The following is a 13,365-nucleotide window of genomic DNA, read 5'->3' as shown; positions in this document are numbered from 1 at the left end:
CTTTCCCGTAAATCTAAAATTACTCCAAAATAAAAAGGTTATTTTTTAAAAGTACATTATACACATATAGGTCTTTACAGACCTGTCATTTTAAAAGTTGAATAATTAGAAAACTCAGTTAATGGAGATCACCCCGCCTACATGGAGTCTCCGCTCAAAGCCTACTTGACAGCGACCTTCTCTCATGAGAAGAGACACAGAGAAGCAAGAGCAGCTGAGCGGTGGTGGCGGGGGGGATCCCTAAGCACGACTGGTCTGCCTGTACAGACCATGGTCCCCTTGCTCTAAGCCATCTTCTCCTAGAGGACTTGATTTTTTTTTATAACAGAAATTCTATGAATTCCAGAATCACTTGTGCTAATAGATATATTCTAGATAAAAGTACAGATCCGGACGATCGCCTTAGATTCAGCTCTATGGAGAGCTGAATCACATCAGTCTCCCCCTTACACCAGCTGAGATCAGCACCACTGGCGGGTGGGAATTTGGTACTGAGGATGGTGAGGTAGGTAGAAAAAACAAGTCTGGAGACTGGTTTTGGGCTGAGAGGTTGGGTGGAAAGGAGAGACTTTAGCATATTTCAAGTTCTGCTGAGATCTTACTAATCGCCTAAGGAAGGGAGAGGGAAACGAAGGGAAGAAATGAATATGTATCACTCACCTAACACATGACCAGCACCAAGGTGGGCCCTTTACATAGACTGTCTCATTTAAGTCTCACAAGCACACCGCAAAACAGGCATTGTTATATCCATTTCACGGTGCAGAAAACCAAGGCTCAGAGAGGTCAAGTGTTTGTAAAAGGTCACACAGCCAGTACGGAGCAGAACAGAGGCTCACACCATGTCCTGTGGACTCCTTGGACTCTTTTTTCCCTCTTCCTCCTTCCTGTACTGCCTGGCTTCCTGCTCATAGGGGCCAGGGTTCAGGAATGAAAGGAGTATAAAGTCTACTCTATTGGCCTAGAACTTCTGATCCCAGAACTGGGAAGACCTTTTCCCACAGAAACAACCAACCAGCTGACAAAGGAATCTGGAATATTAGCCGCACTCTGGTTATCATAAACAACTTGAAAAGAAAAGTTTCTAGCTCTCTGTTCTAAGCAATATTAATTATAAATTCATATTGGATAAAAGATCATTCTTGACATTTAAGGGAGCAGAGGGAATTAGAAGAGGAAGCATGAGAGTAGCGTGATAAGGCTCAAGTCCCACATTGGCCACGTCCATCGTGGTGGCCAGGCTGGGAGCAAGGCAGGCCTTGTCTAAGGCCACCATGAAGGTGCTGGGAGGCTGAGCCAGGGTGGGGGATGGCACACAAAGGATCAAACTGAGATCTATGATTGCAGGAAAAAGGAAGCAGGAAACACTCCGAATGGGGCTGCGAAGGAACCTCAACCTGAAAGCAGGGGCTCTACCTGGAATCCAGGTAGAAAAGACCTAATTTCCCTTGAGCACCAGTTGGGATACAGATGAAGGTGGTGGTGGCTCAGAGGAAAGCCTTCTTAAGATGTTTCAATAGCAAAACTGTTATTTATTCTATTTCCCCAGTCCTGGTTACAGAGGAGATATTAAAGTGATGTGGACTCAGAAATCTATCCTTTGCCCATTTTTCAATTGGGTTATCTGTGTTTTTGCTATTGAATTGTATGAGTTTCTTATATATGTTGGATATTAACCCCCTAACTTGACTGTGGTAATTGTTTCACAATGTATACATATATTAAGTCATCACATTGTATTGTACATCTTAAAAGAAAATGCAACATGGGATTCTGGATTGATACTGGGACAGAAAGAAAACTTTACTGGAAAAACTCAGAAATCTGGTCAAAGCCTGAAGTTTAGCTAATAATATTGTATCAGTGTTAATTTCCTGATTTCAGTAGCTGTTCTGTTAGATAGTAAAATTAAGAGAAGCTCAGTGAAGACTATATGGGCATTCTCTATACTATCTTCGCAACTTTCCTTTAAGTCTAAAATTACATAAAATTCAAAAAATTTTAAAATATGTATGTCATTTCATATTGAAGATTATCCATCCTCCAATAAATACAGTTGGGAGTTAAGACAGGGCACCATGGTTCACATGGAATTTAACTGGCTTTAGAAGCATTTTCAGTAAATCATGTCCCTTTCTAGACCAGAGTTTCTCAACCTCAGCAGTACTGACATGTTGGGCTAGATAGTTCTTTGTTGCTGGGGGCTGTCCTGCACATTGTAGGATGTTTACCAGCATCCCGGGCCTCTACCCACTAGATGCCAATACCACTCCCCTCCCTGCCTGTGACAACCAAAAATGTCTCCAGATTTTGCCAAATGTCCCAGATGGTGGGGGACGGCTAAATCATCCCAAGTTGTTCTAGATCTAAGAGGCACTTGGAGCTCTCAGACCACACATATTTGAGTGCCCTCTCTGTGACAGGCACAGGACAAGGGCTAGGAATACTGCAGTGCATGAGACAGGTAAAATCCCAGCTCTTTAAGAGCTACTAGGGGAGACTGGCAATACGCTAAAAAACAAATTTAAAAATTTCAGATGGAGGAAAAGGCTCTGAGAGAAATAGAGTGATGTGACAGAGAATAATTTGTGTGAGTGGTGGCGTTGGCAGGTGGTCATCAGTTCAGACTGGGTGGTCAAGGAGGGCTCACCAGGGAAGTACTCTTTGAGCTGAGACCTGAATGATGGAGGAACCATGTGTGGAGCAGAATAGAGTGAACAGAAATAAATCCATGCCTATACAGTCAATTGATCTTCGACAGGGTACCAAGAATACACAATGGGGAAAGGATAGTTTCTTCAACAAATGATGCTGGGAAAACTGGATATCCACATGCAAAAGAATGAAACTGGACCCTTACCTTACACAATACACAAAAGTCAACTCAAAATGGATTAAACATAGGACCTGAAACTCTAAAACTCCTTGAAGAAAACACAGGGGGAAGCTTCACAACATTTGTGTTGGCAGTGATTTCATGGGTATGACCCCAAAAGCACAGGCAACAAAACAAAATAGATGTGTGGGATTACATCAAACTAATAAGCTTTGGTACAATCAACAAAGGAAACGACAGAATGAAAGGCAACCTACAGAATGGGAGAAAATATTTTCAAACCATGTATCTGACAAGGTGTTAATTTCCAAAATATATAAAGAACTCCTATAGCTCAACAGCAAAGAAATGAATGACCTGATTTAAAAAAAAAGAGAAATTAAAAAAATTATCTATTTATTTGGCCGCACTGGATCTTAGTTGCGGCACACAGGGATCTTCATTGCTGCACACGAGATCTTCGTTGTGGCATGCGGGATCTTTAGTTGAGACATGCAAAGTCTTAGTTGTGGCATGTGGGATCTAGTTCCCTGACCAGGGATTGAACCCAGGCCCCCTGCTTTGGGAGCACAGAGTCTTTAGCCACTGGACCACCAGGGAAGTCTCACGAACAACCTGATTTTAAAATGGCCTAAAGGGACTTCCCTGGTGGTGCACTGGTTAAGAATCCACCTGCCAATGCAGGGGACACGGGTTCGAGCCCTGGTCCAGGAAGATGCCACATGCCACGTAACAGCTAAGTGCGTGCACCACAACTACTGAGCCTGTGCCCTAGAGCCCGTGAGCCACAACTACTGAGCACACGTGCCACAACTACTGAAGCCTGCGTGCCTAGAGCCTGTGCTCCACAACAAGAGAAGCCACCGCAGTGAGAAGGCCTCACACCACAACAAAGAGTGGCCCCTGCTCACCACGACTAGAGAAAGCCCGCGTGCAGCAACGAAGACCCAATACAGCCAAAAATAAATAAATAAATAAAATAAAATGGACTAAAGACTTGAAAAGACATTTCTCTAAAGATGACATAAAAATGGCCATCAGGCATATAAAAAGGTGCTCAACATCACTAACCACCAGCAAAACGCAAATCAAACCCCAAAACGACATGTTACCTCACATCTGCTAGAATGGCTAATATAAAAAAAAAGACAGCAAGTGCTGGTGAGAATACGGAGAAACTGGAACTCCCACACGCTATTCGTGGGAATGTAAATTGGTACAGCCCTTATGGAAAACAGTATGGAGGCTCCTAAAAAAAATTAAAAATAGAACTACCATATTGATTCAGGAATCCCATTTCTGGGTATTTATCCAAAAGAACTGAAACCAGGATCCTGAAGAGATTATTTGCACATCCATGGTCACTGAAGCATCATTATTCACAATAGCCAAGACATGGAAACAACCTATATGCCCATTGACAGATGACTGGATTAAAAAAATGTGGTGTATATATAAAATGGAATATTATTTAGCCTTAAAAAGGAAGGAAATTCTGTCATATATATAACAACATGGACAAACCTTAAAGACATTATACTAAGTGAAATAAGCCAGTCACAGAAGGACAAATACTGCACGATTCCACTTACATGAAGCATCTAAGATAGTCACATTCTTAGAATCAGAGAGTGGAATGGGAGCTGCCAGGGGCTGGGGGTATACAGTAGAGATGGGGAGTGATGGAGAGCTGGTATTCAATAGGCATAAGGTTTCAATTATGTCAGGTAGCTTTACATCATTGGGCCTATAGCACAATACGGTATTGTACACTTAAGAGTACAGTACTGGATACTGTACACAAATATTTAAGAGGGTAGATCTCATGTTGTGTTCTTACCCCGATAAAATAAAAAAGAAGGAACCATGTGAAGACGTGGGACAGAACGTTCTGTAAGAGAACACGTGTGGAAGCTCTAAAGAGGGAATAAGGTTAGTGCACTGAGGGGCAGAGTGCAGACCAGCGAGGCTGAAGTGAGTGAGGGGGCAGGGGAAGAGCTGGGCTCACAGGCGGCCCGGCCAGACCACGTGGCCAGGCCACGCAGGGTGCGTGGTGGGAGGTCTGCATGGAAGGCACTGGAGAGCTTCAGCCAGGATGACACGCTCTGCTTTGTGTTTTAAAGCCACCCCCTGCTGGAGGGCATTATGCTGAGTGAAATAAGTCAGACAGAAAGACAAACCCTATGTGATGTCATTTATGTGTGGAATCTAAAAAATACAACAAACTAGTGAATAAAACGGAAAAGAAGTGGACTCACAGATATAGGGAATGTACCAGTGGGGAGAGGGAAGGGGGAAGGTGCAAGATAGGAGTAGGGAAAAAAAAAGGAGAGTTATTTTGGGATTATATGAAATCATTTGTGTGAAACTTTTGAAAATTGTAAAGCAATATAGAATTTAAAGAATCCTTCATTCAATTAAAAAAAGAGGGCTTCCCTGGTGGCGCAGTGGTTGAGAGTCCGCCTGCCGATGCAGGGGACACGGGTTTGTGCCCCGGTCCGGGAAGATCCCACATGCCGCGGAGCGGCTGGGCCCGTGAGCCATGGACGCTAAGCCTGCACGTCCGGAGCCTGTGCTCCGCAACGGGAGAGGCCACAGCAGTGAGAGGTCCGCGTACCGCAAAAAAAAAAAAAAAAAAAAAAAGAAAGAAAGAAAGGAAAAACAGCCATTTCCCTGGCTGCTGGGTGGAGGACCACGAGGGCGTAACTGGGAGCAGTTCAGATTACATATGAATAGGGAACTAGAAGGCCCCGATCCCAATCCAGAGGGCACGAGTGCTCCCAGACTCACGAAGCCCGGCTGGGACACAGGCCAGGCTGTGGCAGGTCCAAAACAGAGCGAGGGCTTGGAGCGCCAGATTCCTGGAAAACGGGGGGCGTTTCTGGAGAAATGACTGTTTGTTAAGCTTTGTAGCTTGAACATATTCTTAAATGTCTGCTTTTCTGTTCTCCATTTTTCCATCTCCCTTTAATGATTCTTTTCCTTAACGACTGGTTTTTCTGCTTGCCATTTTATAACAGACGTGGAACCATCGGAACAAGCTTCTCAACCTGACCCCTGCACCGACCTAGGAAGGTTTGCACATCCCTCCCCAAGGGCGCGGAGTAAAGGTGGTGACTTACCTCGGCGCACCGTGTGAGGGCTCGGGCCGGCGGAATTGTGCGTAGGGCCCACAGAGAGCTGATGGGAGCCGGCAGTGGCCTGGGCCTGGCTTTGGCCGGGGGCCGCCTGACTGCTGTTTCTCCCGGGTGCAGGTGCAGCTGCAGGGTCCTTGGGCTTTGGAGGACTAAGGAAAGCAGAAGCCAAGTTAGATGTCAGGCATTCCCAGCTATAAAAGCTAAACATGCTGTAAAATATCAAATTCCAGCTAGAGTTTTCACTGCAGCGGGCAAGGAGGTGATCTGAGAGTTTAAACAGCTCACACTGGGTCTGTGAAGCTAATATTTGGTGCCACACAGGACCACATATTTTATGAGACTCATGGCATCAGACTATCTTCCAACTACTTTGCCACTTAAATATCATGATAGAGGCCATTTCAAGTTCTAGCGTGCTTGCACTCAAATTGGGCAGTATTTAAACACATGAAAGGGTTTTTGGACTTCAGAATAATGCGATTTTGCCATATACATTGCACAAAACTAAGCAAATGCAATAGCAAAATACTAACATTGCTCTAAATTACAAAGCACTCAATTATTATCAATAATTTGGACTTCACGAAAGAGAAACTCTGAGAGGCTAAATGATTGCTCAGGGCCCAGAGTTGGTTAATACTGGGGTAGGGATCAGAGTTCAGGCTTCCTAATTCCTGGCTCAGAACTTTTTAAAAATTTATTTATTTTATTTTTGGCTGTGTTGGGTCTTCGTTTCTGTGCGAGGGCTTTCTCTAGTTGCGGCAAGTGGGGGCCACTCTTCATCGCGGTGCGCGGGCCTCTCAGTGTTGCGGCCTCTCTTGTTGCGGAGCACAAGCTCCAGACACGCAGGCTCAGTAGTTGTGGCTCACGGGCTTAGTTGCTTCGCGGCATGTGGGATCTTCCCAGACCAGGGCCCGAACCCGTGTCCCTGCATTGTCAGGCAGATTCTCAACCACTTGCGCCACCAGGGAAGCCCTGGCTCAGAACTTTTTATACTGAACTTTATAGCTACAATTTGTCAAAGTCACCAAAGAGTAAATGGCATTAGTGAGATGTACACAAAAATATCTACAGAGCAAAAGAAACACAGAGCAAATTGATAACTGACGTTCTATTTGTCCTTCTGCAGTGAAGACTAATTATTATCTTAAATAATATATTTAGCCTTGATTAAACAAATTGAATGCTACAGGTAAATGAAAATGTGTAAGAGTTTGCTAAGACTTTTTTTCTCCAAGAAAAAGATTTAAGCCCAAACGAATACATGTGTGGTAGCAGTTACGGAAAGACCAACGTGGAGCTTACGACGTGCACGTGAAGCACTAGGGAGTTTGAAGCCTTAGATATTTTTAACCAAAAAAGTGAATTTCCTCAAATTATGCGGGTAGAAAGGTATTCAGGAATGCACGAAGTCCTCAGAGTTCAGCTATGAGGACTTAACGAGATTCCAATCACCTAAGCAGCTAGCTTCACACAGCACGAGGCACTCTCTCTCCACCCAAAGAAGAGGTGAGGGAGTTCTCCCAAGGCAAAGTCACCTCTGGGCGGAAAACAAGTACACGATTAACAGGCCGTCCTTGTTTTATCATTTATTTTACTTTATATGTAATCATTTAGTGCTTTATAGGTGGCCAAGGTGGACCAAATGCAATAAAAATGTTAGCACGTACTGGAGGGGCTCATCTTTTATAGCAGCTGCCAGTTCTGTACGACCCGAGATACCACCTGAAGTGGCCTCTGGTGGTCATCTGCCTGGGTCAGAGTGGAGAACTGAATTTGTGCAAATAAAGGTCTCGACTTCAAAGGTATTTCTCCTTAAAGTTGCTATAGATTCTTAGTCCACTCCAGGTGGTTAACCAAAAGGTGAAGCAACAAAAGAGCTTTTTAAGAAAACCTATCATCATATTTTCTACCTTGTACTCATGTATCACCTGCCCTATAGGACTGAAAGCCAGGGGGTTGGGGGGGTGCTCAGTATAGCAGAGACAGCACATATTATTCAGTACTCAGTTATTCAGTAAATCTGATTGGATGGATGGATGGATGAATGATGGATAAATGGATGGACGGATGAATGAATGGATGAGTGAGTGAATGCCAGGAATATAATAACTTCACTAACTTGTTGCATTCAAATGTTTACTAGTTAGCATACTGAATGACAACAAGCAAATGGTACACGAACAACGAGTACACATCAAACAGGTAAGAGAGGCTTATAAGACTGCTAGACACTTATCGGCTTCTGGCTCCCAGCCCCAAAGCAGTATGGTAAAGAATGCAAACACATGTTGCTTTCTTTTGAAAACAGGAAAGGAAGCAAGCAATTTGCAGTCTTTTTTTCCCATCCTTTGCCAACCGGAGGAGTGAAGGCAAAGCTGGTTCACTCCGTGCCTAGTGATCCTTGCGGCATGGAGGCCATGCCCACAGGCCAGCGCCTACAAGAAGGCTGGGGTGTCTGGCACCCACTGCCAGCAGATGCTGGCCTCCTTACCTGCTGTCGCCCGGGCTGGGCCCCTGCTCCAGCATGCCCGCAGAGGAGGGGACAGTCCCACCCCCTGTGCTGCTTTCGGCCCTAGAGCTCTGGGGAGGGGGCTCTGGGCCCGCTGGAGCCAAGGTGCTGCCATCTGTGGGTGGGAGTGGCGGCTGGAAAGCAGGGGATATGTGCTTTCTATTTAGGGTGCCACCCCGCCGGTGAGCCTGGAAGTCCATAAGCTTCACACCAAAGCTACACAGAGAGAAGAAACAGTCAACAACACACCATGCAAGCCGACTACTGACACAGAAGCCCATTGGTCCTCGCGCGTAAAACCCCACACGCAGGGACAGCCACCCAAGTTGCCCAGCATGCAATGCAGCGGCAAGGACCAGATTAATGGTCACTCCTGTTACCCAGGCAAGCAACTCAAGGGGGCTTTAAACTTGGACCTGGTACCCATCGATGCCCTTTCTCAAAGTGGGTATGGGCAGCTGAAAGCAAACGGGCAGGCTTCACCTTGAGTAAGTGACATCATGTTTGTGTTTTTATTTCCATAGTACGATGTACAAGGCGATTATCTCGAACCTGTGTGTTTGGGCATCAAGGTGGAAGCTGAGTGCAGAAGTACCACCAGTGGCCACGTAAGGCTGTTACACCGCACTGCCTCTTAAGCTGAGATGTGCAAACCCTGGTCTATGCGTATGCAAAGAACGTATCTGAAAGGATGTGTAGGATTGGAAAAATAGTTGCTTTTGGGAAGGGGATGGTGGTTGGAGGACAGGTTAGAAGGGATATTCACTTTTCACTGAAGCCCACTGGTGTATGAACTTTAACACTTTTTTCCAGTTCAAAAAATAAAAAGACACATGGCTCCCTGAGCTTGTGGCTACTGGGTCAGTTGGCGGGGGGAATCCATCCAGGAAGATGGCTAAGAACTGTTGATTGTGTGCTAACTAGACCCATAACATTCCATGTTGTAACTTAAAATACATAAAGGCTAATTCTGTGGAGGACAGAGTTTGTCATCAGGAAGCACTTCTGAATGTGGGAATGTGGGTTCAGAGAAGTGACAGAATAGAAAAGTAAAGCTTTTTCCTTTTCTATGGGTTTAAAAAAAAAAAAAAAGGCAAAACAGAAAACAGACCACACTATAAGATTGGGCAATTAGAATAAGAGCTTGCTGTTTAGTTTTAATGTAAAACTACTTTCAGTAACATTATTGCATGTATGCGAGAAAAGCACACGACTTCTAATTCAGCATTATCGGTGAACGCAGTGGCACTGCAGCACACATGTCGGATAGATTGGCATCTGAAGGCAAAAATCCCAAATAGCCTTAAGGACCTTTGAAAATCCCACAAATCACCCAAGGAGCCTAGCAACAGAGACTAGCACTGTCTCTCACGAGTCCAACACAGGCTTTTTTTTTGATTCCAGAATTGGCAAACACTGAGGTTTCTATGGTTGGCTTCCAGTGAGGGGCCAGGTTATACAAAGAATATATGTCTTCGGACACCAACTCGCACATGTCACTGTGAGAGGTGGGTTGTTCTCACATTCGCTCCTGGACAGACGTCCACAATACCTAACGTTTTTTTTTCTTTTTCTTTCTTTTTCCCCAACCAAGTACATTTAGGTGAATTTGTAACATGTGTGTGATGCTGCTGTGTAGGGCTTATTAGAGACCACCCAGTTAAGCTTGAATGCGTCAGGTATGATTGTTAACTGACAAGCTACACACCTACTTTGGGGTCAGATTAATGTTTGGAATGGACTAAAGCGGAATTCCTGAAACTAGCTGGACTCTAACAGGCCTGGGTGCAGGCCACTCCCCAATGGCAAGGCCACTGAGGCAGGACCAGGGACGGTGGGCCCACTGACTCCTCTCCGAGCCATCGACCGCTGGTGTGAAAGTCAACAGCTCTGCACACACCTCTCCTTCTTCACCAGGTCCCCCTCCATCACCGCCATGCTGGCAGGCCGCTTCCTCTCCAGGGTCCCCGAGTCGACAGGGTCATTTCCAGTGTGGGATGAGTGATTGGAATTTGGGGTGGTGAGAGGTACGAATGCTTCTGATACATTAAATTCCACCTCTGCCAGAAGAAAGAAACAAGTATATGTGAGACACAGGGCACAGGGGTTGAGGGAGCTTGAGGACACCCCACTGGAATAGGAGCCTCATTCTTCCATCCACAAGCCCTCACTATTTCACAGGTGGAAGCCCCGGGCACTCTCACCTTCTTAAAGGACAGTTTACCAAACCAGGGTGGCGGGTAAAATAAGAAAACCAGAAATAGGGGAGGGGGTATGACTCAGAATCCAAGTCACACAACTCCCCTGCTTTCCTTTCTGTTAAAAAAAAAAATCATGGAATACAGAAGAGGAAGGTGAGCATGGGTTATACTCATCTGAATCATAAAAAATAAGATATTTACAGCTTGATATTAAATAGAAATAAAAGGCAACATCAATTCCATACTGCCTATAGCAGATTTTGAAGACTCGTTTTCTCAAGGGAAATCTTGGACAGAATGACAATATTCATTCATCCATCTCACATTTACTGCACAACCTTACATGAGTGGGGCGTGATTCTCGACGGCGGAAGTCAGTGGTAAAGAAAAGAGGAGCGTGCCCTGGCCTCATGGAGCTTACACGCCAGAGGATGACAGCAGGGCTGCTCTGGGCGAAGCTGGGGTGGGAGGTCCAGACTCCCAGCACTTGCCCAACCGGTACCCGCAAAGGGAGCCGCGGAAGCTCTGAGGATCCCTGCATATTCAGTGTCACCTCTTCTATAAAGCAATCCCCGGCACTTTGTGCCCAGCATGAGTTGTCAACTCATTCCCCATCCATCTTCCTTCTAATGTGCCATGTGTTACAATTTCTCTGATGATGAAGCCTCCTTCTCCAGTGACCAAGCTCCTCCAGGGAAGACAGCATGTCTTCTTACCAGCAAACATATGCGCCTAGGGAGTGTTCAGTATACACTGGCTGAATGAATGACTCCACGTTAAGTGAAACAAAGTGAAATACACAATAATGTGGTTACTGCTTTGTCAAAATATGAATGCAAATAGTCTAAAAAGAAACGTGAAAAAGTGAAGCCAATTATGTAATCATGAAGGGATTACTGAAGTATCTGCTTCTTCAAAAAGATTTTTTATACTATTGTTGTACATTATTGTGCTTTTGGAGTCAGTGAACTCGGAGTGGCAGTTACCTTCGGGGAAGAACCAGTTGGCATGCTGAATGATGGGTTCAATGACAGCAACCACGTGGACGGATGTGGCCGCTGCCATTTCGGCTAGCGTTCTGCAAAGGAAGTTCACAAAGTTAAAACACCTCCCCTAGGCAGCCTCTGACGTCTGCAGGTTGAGTCAGGGCAATTCAATATTTTATATCAAAAGGATAAAACATTTAAGTACGAATGCAAAAATTAAACGCACAAGGCCCTGGCCTAGGGGTGTGGCAGTGATCACCAGGAAGAAAAATTGCCCTGACTCGGCTGTCACTTCTTAGTCTGTGTTGTGATAACAACTAGGTGTAAGTCAGTGACCAACAGTGTGTCAAAATGCTGGTTTTCAGTTGTCTGGGGACAGGGTGGCACAGTCCTTCCCCTGGGAGTCATCTTCTAAGTCCCCAGATCACCACAGACCCATTCTGCCTAGAATGCAGCCGAGCGTATGCAGTGTTTCAGGGTGCCTCTCACCAGCAGAAGACCTGGGCCCCCGCATTTACACATTATTAAGGCTGTCACGCACGTATGTGGACTGGTCCCAAGATGCATGTCCAGAAGCTGACTGTGTCCGAATGCCCAGGGCCCACGAGGAAGAAAATAAAGAAGAATCGTTCCTGCTGTTGAGGGGCTCATATCCAGTTCAGAGTCAGAACACGGGAAAGCAGACAAGCTGCAAGGGCCTGACACTTACTGAGCACCTACCACGTTCAGAGCCTCAGATTCCTCCCTGCATTTAATTTTTACAACATGGGGACTGTCCTGAGGCCTTATAAATGAAGACACTGAATCCCTGATAGGCTGGATCCCACACCTGACTGCTCCAAACCTATCTCCCCCCCCTCATTTTATCACTCTGACCTCTCTTTCCATTGGGGAGAACATTTTCACTCCAATTTCCAACCAGGTGAAAGTTCTAGCTCCTTTTAAATTCCAGCTTAAAATGCAAGCTCTGTCTGTAAATTTTCCTCCCCACCTGTTCACACTTCCCTCTGCCCATCTGGATTCTGATCCCTCCCGTACCTGAGAACCTTAGAACTGGGGAGGAACCGTCCACTCGTGTTCTTTGCAAATTTTTCTTTTTGAGGAGGTACTGTTTGTCTATTGATTTCAAGACCTGTTTACATATCTGGATATGTTTTGAGGAACTCCTAGTTTGTGAATTGCCATTTATTTAAGGAGCTTTCTGACTTACAGAAGTTTCTAGCTGTTATAGAGCTAAATCTACTTGTTTCCAGAACTGATTTTATGTTTATAAAATTCATTTATATCCCCAAAGCTAATAAATATTTACCTGCCGTGTTTATGTTTATTTATTTTTTAACCTGCCATATTTATGACATCACTCTTTATATTTACCTCTGTGGTCTTCCTGGAATTTATTTGCTATAAGATGTGATGTACTATGTAGTTAGCTTTTATATCCACTTATCTTTGATTTGCTTTATGACATTGGATCTTTGTAAAGAATCTTATAAATACTTTCTGAAACAAGAGTGAGCATACATGAGGGAATGAATGAGTTAAAGATAGAAAGATTTTGATTCAGAAAGTCCCTGCATTTTTTGATGGAAATCTGAACCGCTCATGATTTTCCAAAGCTGAACAGCAGTGACGGGGGGCAGGGAAGGGTGGTGAAGCTTAAGGACAGACTCTATGGGCCCCACCATTTCCCTGC

At 45.0% G+C, this 13,365-nt stretch overlaps 1 protein-coding gene across 14 annotated transcripts in view; it reads right to left on the bottom strand.

Moving 5' to 3' along the window:
* ARHGAP17 (Rho GTPase activating protein 17) overlaps positions 1-13,365 on the bottom strand; it is an 89,111-nt gene that overhangs the window by 8,614 nt on the left and 67,132 nt on the right. For 13 of the 14 annotated variants that reach the window (XR_003437082.1, XR_003437083.1, XR_003437079.1 and 10 more), the window contains 4 exons: positions 11,673-11,764; positions 10,386-10,545; positions 8,468-8,701; positions 5,959-6,122 (listed from right to left, as the gene is read on the bottom strand). Coding sequence is in view for 9 of the 14 variants with exons in the window: in XM_027126594.1 (XP_026982395.1) it covers positions 5,959-6,122; positions 8,468-8,701; positions 10,386-10,545; positions 11,673-11,764 (650 nt within the window). In the remaining 5 variants the exon portion in view is untranslated. The remainder of the gene's footprint in view (positions 1-5,958; positions 6,123-8,467; positions 8,702-10,385; positions 10,546-11,672; positions 11,765-13,365) is intronic. The other variant, XM_027126596.1, reaches the window with a different exon arrangement.

This window comes from Aethalodelphis obliquidens, unplaced genomic scaffold (genome assembly GCF_003676395.1).
Source record: "Aethalodelphis obliquidens isolate GAN/ISIS:26980383/991018 unplaced genomic scaffold, ASM367639v1 scaffold30, whole genome shotgun sequence".
Taxonomy (NCBI): Eukaryota; Metazoa; Chordata; class Mammalia; order Artiodactyla; family Delphinidae; genus Aethalodelphis; species Aethalodelphis obliquidens.
Note: the sequence above shows the minus strand (reverse complement) of the source record. Positions and strands in the feature narration are given on the sequence as shown.